The sequence below is a fragment of the Aulostomus chinensis genome, chromosome 24, assembly GCF_037954235.1.
Source record: "Aulostomus chinensis isolate RoL2024-O1b breed Wild chromosome 24, RoL_Achi_v1.0, whole genome shotgun sequence".
NCBI classification, from domain to species: domain Eukaryota; kingdom Metazoa; phylum Chordata; class Actinopteri; order Syngnathiformes; family Aulostomidae; genus Aulostomus; species Aulostomus chinensis.
The window spans coordinates 15,154,192-15,167,911 of NC_141343.1; the positions used below are offsets into that span (position 1 = coordinate 15,154,192).

At 47.1% G+C, this 13,720-nt stretch overlaps 1 protein-coding gene across 2 annotated transcripts in view; it reads right to left on the bottom strand.

Annotated features, from left to right (window-relative positions):
• rin1b (Ras and Rab interactor 1b) overlaps window positions 1-13,720 on the bottom strand; it is a 27,156-nt gene continuing 13,436 nt past the window's right edge. The window contains exons 6-12 of one of the 2 annotated variants that reach the window (XM_086196612.1): window positions 12,473-12,639; window positions 11,790-12,074; window positions 11,161-11,704; window positions 7,291-7,599; window positions 6,220-6,351; window positions 4,926-5,095; window positions 1-1,972 (exon numbers count right to left, since the gene is read on the bottom strand). In XM_086196612.1, coding sequence (XP_086052738.1) covers window positions 1,649-1,972; window positions 4,926-5,095; window positions 6,220-6,351; window positions 7,291-7,599; window positions 11,161-11,704; window positions 11,790-12,074; window positions 12,473-12,639 — 1,931 coding nt within the window. In that variant the 3' untranslated portion in view covers window positions 1-1,648. The remainder of the gene's footprint in view (window positions 1,973-4,925; window positions 5,096-6,219; window positions 6,352-7,290; window positions 7,600-11,160; window positions 11,705-11,789; window positions 12,075-12,472; window positions 12,640-13,720) is intronic. The other variant, XM_086196613.1, reaches the window with a different exon arrangement.

Here is a 13,720-nt window from a genome sequence, read left to right on the forward strand (position 1 = left end):
CATGGACCCCTGATAGACCCTCAAAGATCCCTGATAGACCCTCAAGGACCCCTGATAGACCCTCAAGGACCCCTGATAGACCCTCATGGACCCCTGATAGACCCTCATGGACCTCTCAGGGCCCTGTGGCCCAGTGCACAGGCTGGACTGAAACAGCTATCTGCTGCCCTCCAGTGTTCAGTCTTTGCAACGGTGATCCCACTACAAACTGAATGTAACCACATTGTGAACAGATATTGCAATTTTTTATTGCGTTACTGAGTTACCTGACAGAATACAGTGAAAAGAAATAGTGAGCTCACACAATGAACACATGCTGCACACACGCACACGCCACATTCGCAGAACCTTCACGTTAAATGAAAAAGCATGCAGTTATGTTCAAAACACGTCATAGTTCTTGAAATGAGCGGCCGATTAAAAATATACTTAGTCGGTTTGATATCTACCCAACACATTTTGTTTTAAATACACAACATGGTAACTGATCGTGACACTGAGTGGAACAGTCAGCTGATCGCGATGACTTGCAGCAGGAGTCACCAGAGGCTGGTGGCGTTTACATTCTACCAGTGAGGTCCTGGCTTTGTGGTCGCGCTGTCCTCTCCGTCTGCGCTTAGTTTACATGACGGCCAAAACTGTAAAACTGAAAAGCAGCGAATTAAAACGTGACGTGAATGCAGTTCTGAAAAAATTCAACTCTGACATGGAACTTTTTTTTTTTTTAAATACATTCGCGAGTCATTCATTAAATCTGCTCGGAGATTGATTTTTCTCACCAACAGAGAGCCGATGCTCCTCTGTCACTCCTCCTCCTACTCGGCCATTACTCAACCTGCCAGAGACACTTGATAGTACGCTCGAGAAAGGAGGCGCGTCTGCGCCTTTTCCCAAAAATAAAACCATCTCCGTGGGCGTTCCTAAAAATAAGCTTGTAAACCTGATCCGAACCTGAAAAGTAGCACAAATGGCCTCTCTTGATCTGCTCTTTTGAATCACTTTGGTATATGTTTGATAAAATATCTCACCTTTTTGTCAGTGGATTCAAAAAAGGTCACAGGAAGGTCCCCCAGCCCTTAGACGACCATCCACAGATTTGCACTCTTACACAAAAAAGTGAAGTAATAAAACATCCAAGCGTCTTTGAGAGTCAACCAGAACTAACAGAGAAGGGGTTACATCACCGCGCCGGACAATCAGCCGTCTCGTGTGCGTGCAGGAAGTGATTTTGTTTCCAGGCAACAGTACTTTCACAGAATTTGTCTTTGGATTTGTGAATCCTCGATGATGTAATCCCTTCATGGTGTGACTCTGGGTTCATATTAACAACCATATCCATTTATTACACATTTTCCATGTCACAATTAGTACACTCCTTTACACTAGCAGCCACACTGAGTGGTACATAGTACAACTTTTGGCAACAGTCCCTCTGCAGGTTCTGTTCTGCATGGTGGTCCATTTAGGGAAGAGTTGACCATATAAGGTCGGCTCCTGGTCTGGAGAAGTGGTTTTTCACAACAAGTCCTGACCCACGATGAGACACAACACACCGCCGGAGAGAAAGACAGAGAAGAAGAGAGAGAAAGAGAGAGAATGCCAGAGTGACCATCCATCTCCTCCTCCCTCCTTCCTCCATTCCTCCCACTCACTCCTCACACACCGACTCGCTCAGGTCCACGGCACCACCTCTGGTGAGCCGCCGCATCTTGCTGAAGTCATGGTCGGTCCTCAGGTAGGAGAGCGACGGACCTCCCTCGCTGTGGCTGGCCAGGTCCTGGGGTTGGGCCTGAGGCGGCAAGGCCCTCATCTCGCCTCCGCTACGCCAGTACAGGGTGTATTGTTGCGGGTCGGACACTCCGAAGGTGGAGGCACACAGCTGAGCCAGGGCCTGGCTGCTCTCTCCGGCTCTCCACTGCAACGTCCGCACGGCGCTCCGCTCCCCGTCCTGGAACAGTATCCGAACGCACCTCTGGAGGGAGGTAGCGGAGGAGGAGAGGAGAGGAAAAAAAGAGTGACTATATAGTGCATTCATGGAGGTCAAGAGGCTGATGGAGTGAGGGCAAAAGAGGGGGAGGAGAGAGAGGAGGAACGAGAGCAGAGCAGTGCAGGCAGATAATCCACTAGAACAAATGAGCCAGAATGATCTTTCTAAAGGAAACTCTCCCTAAAACAAAGCCGCTGCTTCCCACACACAGCGTCCCAAAGCTTCCCAGCATCCTCATGAAATCGCTCTTTTCTCTGCTGTTCATTGACAAAGTATTAATCCATTAGCGTGCGTCCAAACTCAGCAAAGATAATCCATTAAGCTCGCTTTAAACTCGCAGCTCACCAAATCCAAACTCCCCCCCCCCAAAAAAAGTGATCAAAGGCAAAGCTAATAAGTCAACAATTGGACTGTAAATCCTCTATTATATAATGTCACATCAACCACCTCCAGACGCCCTCACAACCCTTTAAAACACACAGAAAAACAATTACCAACCAGCCGTCCCTGAGAAACCATACACACACACACACACACACACACACAACCTACAAACTAACAAACACCAGAGGTACTCATACAAAAAAAAAAAAAAAAAAAAAAAACCAGGAAAACAGACAGCAGCAATAACAGTCAACAGGTCGCCGTCAACAAAACTCACAGAGTCACTGAGCTCCTCGCTGTCCGTGTGCATATTGTGTTTGCCTGCTTCGGTGGGTAGATGCAGCTCAATAAATTTCATGTTATCTGACCGCCCACTTCTTCATAGCACTTGGCTCACTGATCCCCGCCTGTGTCAGTGGAAAATCTGGCTGCCGGGTGAGTTAGATCGGCTATTTGAAGCCAGGAGAGGCACCACGTGACGAGACAGAAACGTTGTGGATGACAGTGCCCTTTTTTGGGGGGGGGGGGGGGGTCTTTGTTTTTTCTCCCCTCCTCATGTGGCATCTGGTGGAACGTTTTTACCAACCTGGGGCCACCGGCAGAGTGATAATAGGAGGTAAAGAGTGTGCGCGCATTAGTGCATGCCCCAGATCTGCGGATTACCTCTAAAAATGTCTAAAAACTAATCCCCTCAAATGAATCTGTGTGCGCGCTGCGGAGTCCAGGTGTGTTCGGTCCAAATGACCAGAAATAGCCAACCTCTACGTGACCTTTGTGGCCGTTTTCATAGATGCGGGTCATTGTTGCTGACCTGTCGTCAGTGTCATGCCTGGCCCTTTGAAGAATTGGCTCTTCCTTTAGCGTGTTGCCTTCTGTGCCACTGGAGAGGTACTGAAATGTGCCACAAAAGCGTGGCTACATTTTGCTGACAACTCTTCTTGGAAATTTCTCCCTGTGCTTGATGGGCTCACGTTTAGGCCCGAGATATCAGGGCCAACACGGACACTGGGAACCCTGTAGGTTTGATCATCAGTGCTGTCAAACGTACAAACACTCCTCATTCTGGCAACCTGGAACTGGAACAACAGCGTTGCAGGTGAGCGCCTCTGAGATTGGTGCCTGGGAACGATGGCCTCCGCCGAGATCTCTACCATTCATCCTGGAGTCCCAGTAGAAGCTCATGGCGTATCTGAGGCATTCTCTCACGGTGTTCTAGCGAGATCAGGTTACCAAACCTGGGACTGATATCGCGTACATGGAAGTGACGGTGACTTTTGACCACCAAAACCTTTTCGGATCCTAGCTGAGCCCAAGTGGATATTCCTCGCAAGTTACGAGAGACGGGTATAGAAGAACAGCAGAATCAGCAAAAATAGAAAATAAATAATTGGCTGGTTATTTCTGGATTGCCCGTGATGGATTCTTGAGTGTGTGTGTGTGTGTGTGTGTGTGTGGTTGTGGGGGGGTAGGACCCAGCCCCAGCCACTTGAGGTCAGAGTCTCTGGTCCTCTGGTGGAGGGAGTTCCAAGTATCTCGGGGTCTCGGTCGTTGGGGTGGGCGAGCGCTGACTGGATCGGCGAGGAAGGAACTGAGATGGAAGCTGAAGCTCTGAATATACCAGCTGATTTACGTTCCACACCTGACATACGGTTCCCAGCTTCAGGTACCGACCCCCAGAACAAGATCGCAAAGAGAATCGTCTGAAGTGAGAGTCCTCTGCAGGTTGATCGGTCCAGGCTCAGAGAGGCACTCAGGCAACTGAAGAGAACTGGGAGTAGAACGTTTCAACCAAAAAGGACTCAGTTGAACCTCCTTCCTGACTGAGGTTCTGCAGGGACAACCTACGGTGACCCAGAACACCCTGAGGGGCCCTCTCTGGCCTGAGCTGGGTTACCTTTAGGTGCTCAGATTAGCAGCAGAACACGGAGGGGTGGATGGAACCGTGAAATTATGACCACAAATAGCTTCTGACGACAACAACAGCAGTTAATCGTCACATGATTTCACCCGACCGCTCATCTCCTCTCAGCCCACTGTTGTGTCGGCGTCCGTCTTGGCGACACGCGTCATCAGGTCCTACAGCGAGAACCTATAGAAGGGTGCTTATATGCTGTCAATCATTCTGGGGGCCATTAAAGCCAGTAAGATGTGTTTAAGTGGGCTAACAGAATGTTAGACAAATTATTGCTCAAACTACAACACACACACACACACACACACACACACCATTCATTTGAGTCAACAACCTGTTAGCTCTTCAGCTGAACGATCTCTCAGTCTTGAAGCACGTGCACCGATAACAGCATTCTTTCACCTCCAAACCTCGGATCTGTCGATCCAAATGACTCCCAGAAATGAAGACGTTTCGTCCCAAATCATCCGCAAGTATTTCTACCAACAGCAGAGCTCCTTGATTGACGGCTGGAGTTGAGTGGCAGAAGGCTCACCAGCACAATGAGGGAGGTATTCATCAGCCCTTCACACGGTGCAGCTTATTGTTACAGCTGTTAGAAAGATTACCACAGAACACTGTTCCCAAACCCCCAGTATCTACCTGGTTCTGCTGGTTCTCCTTCTGTCTCTGGGCCTCTCGGCTCCGTCTGCAGCTCCACTCCTTCAGAGCCTCCTGGGCCTCCGGTGTCAGGCAGCCTGACACCGGCTGCTCCCGGTCCAGACTCTGGATCAGACACAGGCTGGCATACACACTGGTCAGGTAGTACCCACCTGGAGGTCAAAGCACAGGTAGATGAGGGCAAAAAGGAGCAGACCAAAACTTCCCCATCACACAAGACAGATGACGGGTCACTGGACTCACCTCAGGACAACTAAATCTGTTTCTTACTCTGTACTAAAATATGATACTGAAATGTATGGAACTTCCTAGTTTTGTTTTCAAAACTGCTTTTTATTATCTGAATAAATAAGGTAAAACAAGTAGATAACTAGAAGTGTATGGAGTAAATACACCTTTTTGGTCGTTTCACTGCGTTTTACATCTTTTCACCAAACTGAAAACCCATGGACCAAAATCATACATGACTGCGATGACTTTGAACCTTCAGATCACTTGACAAGCTGGACAACCTGCTGGGTCAAAGTCCTCTCAAACTTTTGGTCACAAACTTGAAAAGCCTACTTTCCTGACTTACGATGAACTCAAGCCTAGGACGTGAAAGGTGCCGTTGTGCTGGGACGCTCCGCTGTTTGCTCCTGTGCTTCATCCCAAGTTCTCAGAGGAGGAAGCAGCAGTTGATCAGTTTGGTTGAATTCATTTGCGTGATGGCAAATTTATTGTGTTAAGGTCTCCAGTTCCATCAAAGGCCATGACGGTCATGGCTACGCAAAATGTGAAAAGACAAATTCATCAAGCCGTAGAATTCCAGAAAAAAATAGCTTTTGCATTTTAGCCAATCGTGTGAGTTTAAAATGTGTGTCTGTGGTATTTCCAGCTCCTTTTCCAGCCCCCAAGTGGCCAAAATGTAAAAAAAAGTTTCAGATCTGCAGGACAGAAGTCCCCCTTGTGAATAATTAAAAAATCACTTGTTGACATGAATAAAATGTCTGCACCGAATCTCCAGCTTAAAGTAACCGTAGGACCATCTGCCAAAACAGTACGGTGGCCCTGAGGGACAAAATGCAACTTTCCAGAACAACGTTCACATGGCAAGATTTCACAAAACTCTGTTCCGCAAAATAAATGTGTTTTGCCCCTCAGGCCCACCGCAGTACCTAGATTTTTGATTGGAAGCAAAGCCTGAAGGGTTTTTTTTTGGACTTCTGACATCTCTTGTGAATCCTGTCCTGTAAGACTAAACTGAGGGCTACAGGTTACAGAGTTTGGCTTGTACCCTCTCCGCCGAGCCAGGAGGGTTCCAGCAGCTCCATCATGTACTCCACCTCGATCAGGATGTGAGGCCTGTTACACTCCACAATCACGTAAGACAACGATGGCAGGAAGTCGTCCCAGCTCACTTCCTGTCCTGCAGAGAAAATTAGACAAAAGCGTTTTAATGCAGACGAAGGAGGAAAAGGATATAAAGTGTTCTTTCAGGAATTATACTTGAAAACAGCAAGGAACTCTTTAATAAACACAATTATCACCCAAATGTCAGCTCGAAGTACCACAGGCCACTTTATTAGGTACACCTTGCTAGTACTACATCAGTACACCCCCCCCCCCCCCCCCATCCAGAGACTCTCTGTGACTGATGTCATGATGATGTCCGTGCTGTGGTCACAATGTTTAAATGACGCTCATGAAGTACTAAGGAGCCCTCAGGGTTCCAAGAAAATATCCCACACAGCATTACATCACCACCAGACTGAACCGTTGATACACGGCAGGATGGATCCAGGCTATCCTGTTGTTTACGCCAAATTCTGACTCCACCATCTGAATATGGCGAATGGACTAATCAGACCAGGTTTTACAGAATTCCATTGTCAACAAGTCCTCCACCCCTTACCAGGATGCAAGTCATTTGTTCTGAGGCTCTGATACAACACGTGTTTATCAGGATGGAGGTTGGCTTAGGGACAAAAACACTTGCTTATAGTTAGAAAAGGTCATGGTTTGGCTTCAAATGTGCACTGTTTTGATGAAAACAGGAAGCAAACACTCACCAGTGGCCAATCACCAGCCGGCTCCTGCTGCCGCTGCACAGTATCCACTACCCAGCAACCGTACAATGTCCACTGCCCTCTATCAAAAGTACGGTAACCAGGACCCTTCAGCACCATGTGATGTCCACAGCCCTTCAGCAAACCTACGGTATCCACTACGCTTTGGTGACTTTAATGTATCCAAATATCCCATCACCAATTCTACAGTATGCAAATAATTTGGTTTTTGCTTGAACCTGCTGACAACAAACGTGCCACTGAAACATTGGTGGAGGTAACAAACCAGCCAGTCTCACCATGTAAGGACCCCATGGCCTTGTGGACACACTTGCACACTTGCAGCAGCAGGAGCACCTTGTCGATGGGCGAGTGCGTCCGCTGCATCAGCATCAACTTCTGCTTCACCCTCTCGACCTCGCGGCTGTCGGGGACGCCGGTACGTACACCGAGCCGCTCCATGGCAGCATCCCCCTTCAGTCGGAGCATGTTCTGGGTGAGGCGCTGGCTGGAGCTGTCTTTGTTGTGCAGTGCCACCAGGGTTTTTTCAAGCTGGGACCTCAGAGGCCTGAGAACGCAGGAGAACATGGCCCGCTCCAGGGCCAAGTCTGAGGACGCAAGAGAGGCTTGATTGATGCATGAGGAAAGAACAAGCTTTTACCAAGGATGGATAACCGATTCATGTTTGTACATTTTTCAGGCGCAACAATACGGATCTGATGTAATCCTGCTAAACAAAAATTCAAATGTTGGCTTCAAAAAATTCAGTCAACACCGACGCAGGCTTGACAAAAGCATTTCACAAAGCTGGAATGTATCGAGGGCTGTACTAGAAAGACCAACGACTTCACACATTCACCAACATACATCGCCAGTGGACTAAAATAAGCTCTTCGTCTGTCTCCCTGCACAGTATTTACAGATTTTGCATGAACCCGTTTCCCTGGAACCCTTTCAAGAGACCAAACCTTCTATTTGACAGGGTATGACATGAATAAAATAACATCCTAACAGGCGCGACCACGCTTGACAATCAGCGCACAGCAGGATTGGTATTCTGCTGAACCGATGACATTTCTATCATTCGCACGTCACATGGTTTGCAAATAGCAACTCTTTGCTATGGGGGTAGGAACCTTCTGGTTGAGATGCAGTGGGTTGTCATAGTCCCTTTACTTTTGTTCAGTATGTTAAACTGTTCCATGTTTTTTAGCCAATTACTTTGTTTCAAATTTGGTGGTTCGTGGTTTTAGTGAGGCAGGTTACTGCAATTACTTCTTCCTGTGAAACTCCAGCAATGTTTTCTAAAAACTTCACCTGACCTTCAAATAACGTGGGCGAGGAAAAATGACTGGATTCAATTAAATCATTCCTCCAATTAAAAAAGTGCTGTTTTACAGTCGGAGGTGATTGACTCACTTCTGATGTATTGGGATTGAAACGCTGCCCACTTACCTCAACAAAGTCGGTTACAGAGGCACACGTAAGTGGTTTACCACCAAAATCAACTTTTCAATGTCTTAAGTGCTGCATGGAAGGCAGCTGGACTTGTTCAGGTTCCTTGAATCGTTGTCAGTTGGCTACAATGCAGCTCTTACGCCTGAACATGACCTGGATGACTGAGGATATTTACCAAAAACCTTTTCAATCCCCAAAAACAAGTTTCAGCAGATAAAAAATAACAGAGTTTTGCTGCTTCTCAACGGGCTAGGCTTTAAGTTTGAACTGCGCAATTTCCCCAAAACTCCCAGTCTTTGTGCCAATCGGAGTCTTGTGTTTCCAGAGGTCCCTCTGTTGTCCCACCAGAGAAAAATGTTGGCTCAACCTTTTATCAGTCTTGTCACAGTTGAACGAAACATCCTGGTGGAGGAAAGCCAGATTCCAAAGCTTTTTTTTACATTCATAATTTTGAATCACAACTATTCACCAACTGCCCAAAAGCCCAGCCTTGCATGTGACGATCCACACCTTCATTGAAACAGGCCCATTTTCAACACGTAGGTTGCTATCAGGTAGCTTGCAAGCTCCGAGTTCGTTGTTGTGTCAGGCAGCAAGGAAAAGTTTAAAAAATTCAAAATGGAATCCGGAGAGGAGAAAAATCGATAGAAATATTTCCCACTGGCAAATTTTCCACACAAACCAGACCATGATAAGCTAGGCTAATGATGCCCCGCTCCAGCTGCCTACTCGTAGAGAGTTGAGGCTAGCAGCTAAAAAGCAGAGACTTCCCTAAAAGACAAATGAAAAAAGCTTGTTTTTCTTGTCTTCTGAATGGCCGATGCTTCGGAGTAACAGTGTTGTTGTTTATTGCCCGACAACAGCAATATGTTAAACTGGTGTACATGTACACATCTGACATGTGGCAACACACACACGCACACGCGCGCGAAGAGTGATTCTCCAGCAGCAGCAGCCGGTGGGCAGCCCTGACTAAGCGGGTAACAAACCTCTGGTGTGCACTGTTTTCCACTCATCATCAATATCTCCTCCTCTCACTCCTCTCCAGTCTCCATGCTCCTCTGCTGTATAATCCACTACCTTACTACATCCTTCCCCCTGTGATTAATCGCTCTCACCCTCCCTCCATCCCAGCATCCCTCTCACTTTTCCCGGCTGGATATAACAGATTACATGTCATGTCGTTATATCTCTATCAAGTTTTTCAGCTCACAGATGTGTAACTGATTACACTGTCAAAGTAACCTGCCTATTTCTATCCCTCCCTCCCACCCTGCCTTGAATCGTGCTGCTCTTCAAGTGAGCGTGGGACTGTGATATCTTTTTATGATAAACGAGAGGGAGAAAAAAAATGCAAATGCCTCCCACCGACGCAATGCGAGATAAATCGGAATCAGAGCGCAGGAAGAAAGGGAAGGGAGGGAGGTAAGGCAGCGGCCGACCGCTCTCCCCTGAAGCCTCTGCACTGGCAGGAAAAGCGATTTATACACACCTGCACAAAAAAGAAAACACTCCAAAAAAGAAAAGCCTACGCATAAACAGGACTGTGTCAAAGGATCTGACTACAATCCATCCAAAGTAACACCCTGCCATGTCTTTACAATAATGAGAAGCTGGATGTGAGTGCGGGCGCAGGGCTTCCCTAATGCTGTTTTCCAAATGCAAAGCTCAAGTGAATGAGGCTCTACCCTCCCCACGCAAACTACTTTGTGTTGACAGCTGCTTTCACTGGAGCCTCAACATTGATCAGGAAAGACCGTCTGTTTGCCAAGACCTGTGTCCTCTGCTGAATCCCTAATGGTCCGGTTTCTATGTCTCTCCCCGCGTTTCATTAGATAAACAGGGCGTCAGGCTACACAAGACTAGAGATAAACTCATCAGTGCTGAGACAACTGAGCTCAATCTGCCGCAATCAGCTAAATTGAATTAAGTAATTAGCTTCAAGCTTGATTTATATATTTTTGTTGGATTAATACTGTAACTGCATACCCTACGGCCCTGGAAATGTAACTAAGCATTCCTTTGATGCCAACAGCTGTGTCCGGTCTGCCTAGGCAACATGAGATTTTCCTCCTGCGCGTTTCCACCATCGCCTCATCTGCTCGGAGCTCTTTTCAGTGTTATTTCTATTTTCAGTAAATGAAAGGGTTATTCAACATGTATTAAACTTCTATCAAACATCCATGAAGATTCAGTGGCACACAACTTCTGCTGCCAACAAGCATTTCTGTGGTGCAGTTGTAGCCGGATCCTTCTAGACGCTACAGAGGTTTAAAGGCTTGCCTGTAGTACATGGCACATGGTTCCCTACCCCCGGTGTAGGATCTGCGTAGACCCAACATGCAACTATAGGGGACTGATTTGTACTTGTACAAGTTGGGTCCACACTGATGTAGTCTGGTAAACCAGGACACTGTGGGCAGAATTTGTCAACGGATGAACCTTTTAGTTACTTTTAGTCTAGTAGACCGCCCTAATCAAGTGCGCCTTTGCGCTTATTTGCACGGTACTTTGTAGATCGTGTTAATCACAACCTGGCTGTGTTTGTGTTCCAAAAGTTCGAACTTGTCACTCGGTCACTCGCAGAAATAGTCGCTCCCTCCGGTGCTGTTTTTGGGATGTGATCTCAGCACAAATTTGTGCCGCTCAGTAAGTCCCGCCCCAAGTATATTACGTGAGCACTAACTTTGCATCAATGCGGTTTTGTTTACCTTTCTCATTCTCTGGTACCAGGGTTTCGATAGGGGGCTCCAGCTCACCACTATCCAGCAGGCAGCACTTTGCCTGGGACAGAAAGAGCCGCAGACCCTGCAGGAGCTGCACAGAGGTCACACGTGATGAGGATGACGAGGATGAAGAGGAAGCCAGGGATTTCAGCACCCCTCTCTGTTCCAAGAGGAAGTCCTGGACCACACTGCCGAAGACCGATCGTCTGTCCCTGGACAGCTCCTCTACGAGCCGCGTCAGCCGCTTGTCAGGGGCAAAGAAGCACACAAACGCCTCGCTCATACGATGCAATCCACCGCGGCCTCGAGAGCGCAGCAGCGGAGGGCGCTGGTAGGTATGTTTCTGGGTTTGGGTCATGCTTTCTGAATCTGAATCTGAGTCATTGTCCTCATCCAGACTGCTGAAGGAACTGTTGCTGTCAAGCTCGGCCAGGGACGGAGCCGGGTGCCGCTCCAGGTCCAGGACGGCCACCTCGATGCTCGAGTCCTGGGCTGGGACAGACTGTGGGGGCTTTGGAGGTTCCTCGGCCTTTATTTATGACAAGAAGAGAAGCAGCACTATGGGGTAACTGAGCTCTTCAGGTGTGAGCGGATATACAGCTAAGAAAACTTACTTGTGGCACAAAAGCAGGCATCATGTCTTCCTCCTCTGCAGACCCTGGTGATACAGCAGGGGTTCTCCTCAGGACCCCCGCCCCAGCGTGAACTCTCCTCTGTGAGCTGGTGCCAGATTTGTGCAGCCTCTCTGACTCGACGGACTGGTCAGCTGACGTTGGAGGTGAGAAGGAGCCGACCCCCTCTAGGGACAGATTCATGGAGGACTCAGAGAGCCGGAGCCTCATGCTGCGTTTGAAGCGGTGCCGTTTGTTGGAGGCACTGTGGTTCGCGAGTTGTGGCTGCTGTGGAAACATAAACATGGATACAAAACTTTATTTTGCAAAGGCTTGTGAAATAAAGTGACTTTTCAAAAAAACGAAAAGTGCATTTTCACAGGTTTTCAGGGATTTTGCTCCATAATCCAATAATCCTAATAATAACACGGCAAAGTTTCACCGTCTGAACCCGGAGCAGCTTCTAGGTATTATAAAATCCTGAGGTCATGTCAAGTCCTGTACCTCTATGGAGACAGAACAACTGTTGCTAGAACTGCTGAAACCCAACCGTCTCTGAGATGCAACACAGTGAGAATGCCATAAATGATTGAACAAAAGCAGAATAAGACACAAATAGTCTATTCTCTTTTGAGGAAATAATTCTTCAAGGCATTCCAGAAACTCATCAGAGCTTTGCAACAAACCTTGCAAACCTCCAGCTGAAGGAAAAGTGGGTTGATGAAGCAAAGTTTGCCTTGTCTGCCTCGGCTCAGGAGGGTCACCACTGTCTGGCTCTGGCTGCCGCTGGTGGATGCAACTGGGTTCAAAGGTCCGTTTTGGATGTCTGAAGCAGTCGGCGAGCTCCAAAAGTCTTGAGTCGGATCCACAAAGAAGAAGCGCAATTTGAGTTATTTTAAAACTGACGTGAAATAAATACAGAAATGGCTATTTATCAACTAGTTCTGTCACTTGTGACAGTACAGCCTGAAGATAGGTGGTAAAAACAGGTACTGAAAACAGAGTATATTCATGTATGAGAGACAGATGCCATCTAGTGGCTGTGGTAATTATGACAAGAGTAAGTTTTAAAAAAATGAGGGAAAATCCGTATACTGAGGTGGAGGGAGCAGCAGGAGGTGCAGAAGAGACTTGAGTTTGAGGCCACTGAGTATGCAGATCAGTACAGTGGAGCTCCTTTGTGTCTGTTTTATTTCACTCGTGACGTTGGCTTGTTTCCACCAATGCAGTACTCATTTGCACCTAAGCAAAATATGCTGAAAATATACTCACTGATATAGCTGGATGGGTACTTGAGAAAACATTTGGTATTTAGCAAAAAGACAGACAGACACAGTCGAAGATACTGTACACTGCACATTGTACTGTGAGTGTATCCACTGCGAGATGAGTAGAGCACAACAGATTTTGCAGAACCATGGTGAGAACGAGCCTGGATATCTTGGAGCTACAGTAACACACAGTGACACATGCTGTACTGTGTCGTACTTGTGTAATTTTTAGCCATCATGAAATCACACCTCGCTCTCAGCTGCTGCGTTGCATCGCCGCACATTGCCATTTAGAATTAACGCAAGCTGACAGCAACCAGGCTACTTTCTCACACTGGGGATGTTTTATTTTTGATACTTGAACCCTGATATCTTACTGAAAATAGGTTTGCAGACTTGAACATTCATAAGAAGCCAAAACAAAGAACAAAGCTAAACCAGATTCAAAGGTGCATGCATGAGGGTGTGTTGCGTTTGCTAGGGGGTGTTTTGGTTGCAGATAGAATTGGGATGTTTGTGTATGAATGTATTGGATTGTATATGAAGTTATTTGTTTATGAATTGTGGTGGATTCTTTTGAACACAGACTGTTTTTTTTAAGTATAGATGAGTTAATGGGTATATACAGGAAATATACAGTATGTTTTTCAGTGTTTAAGTAAC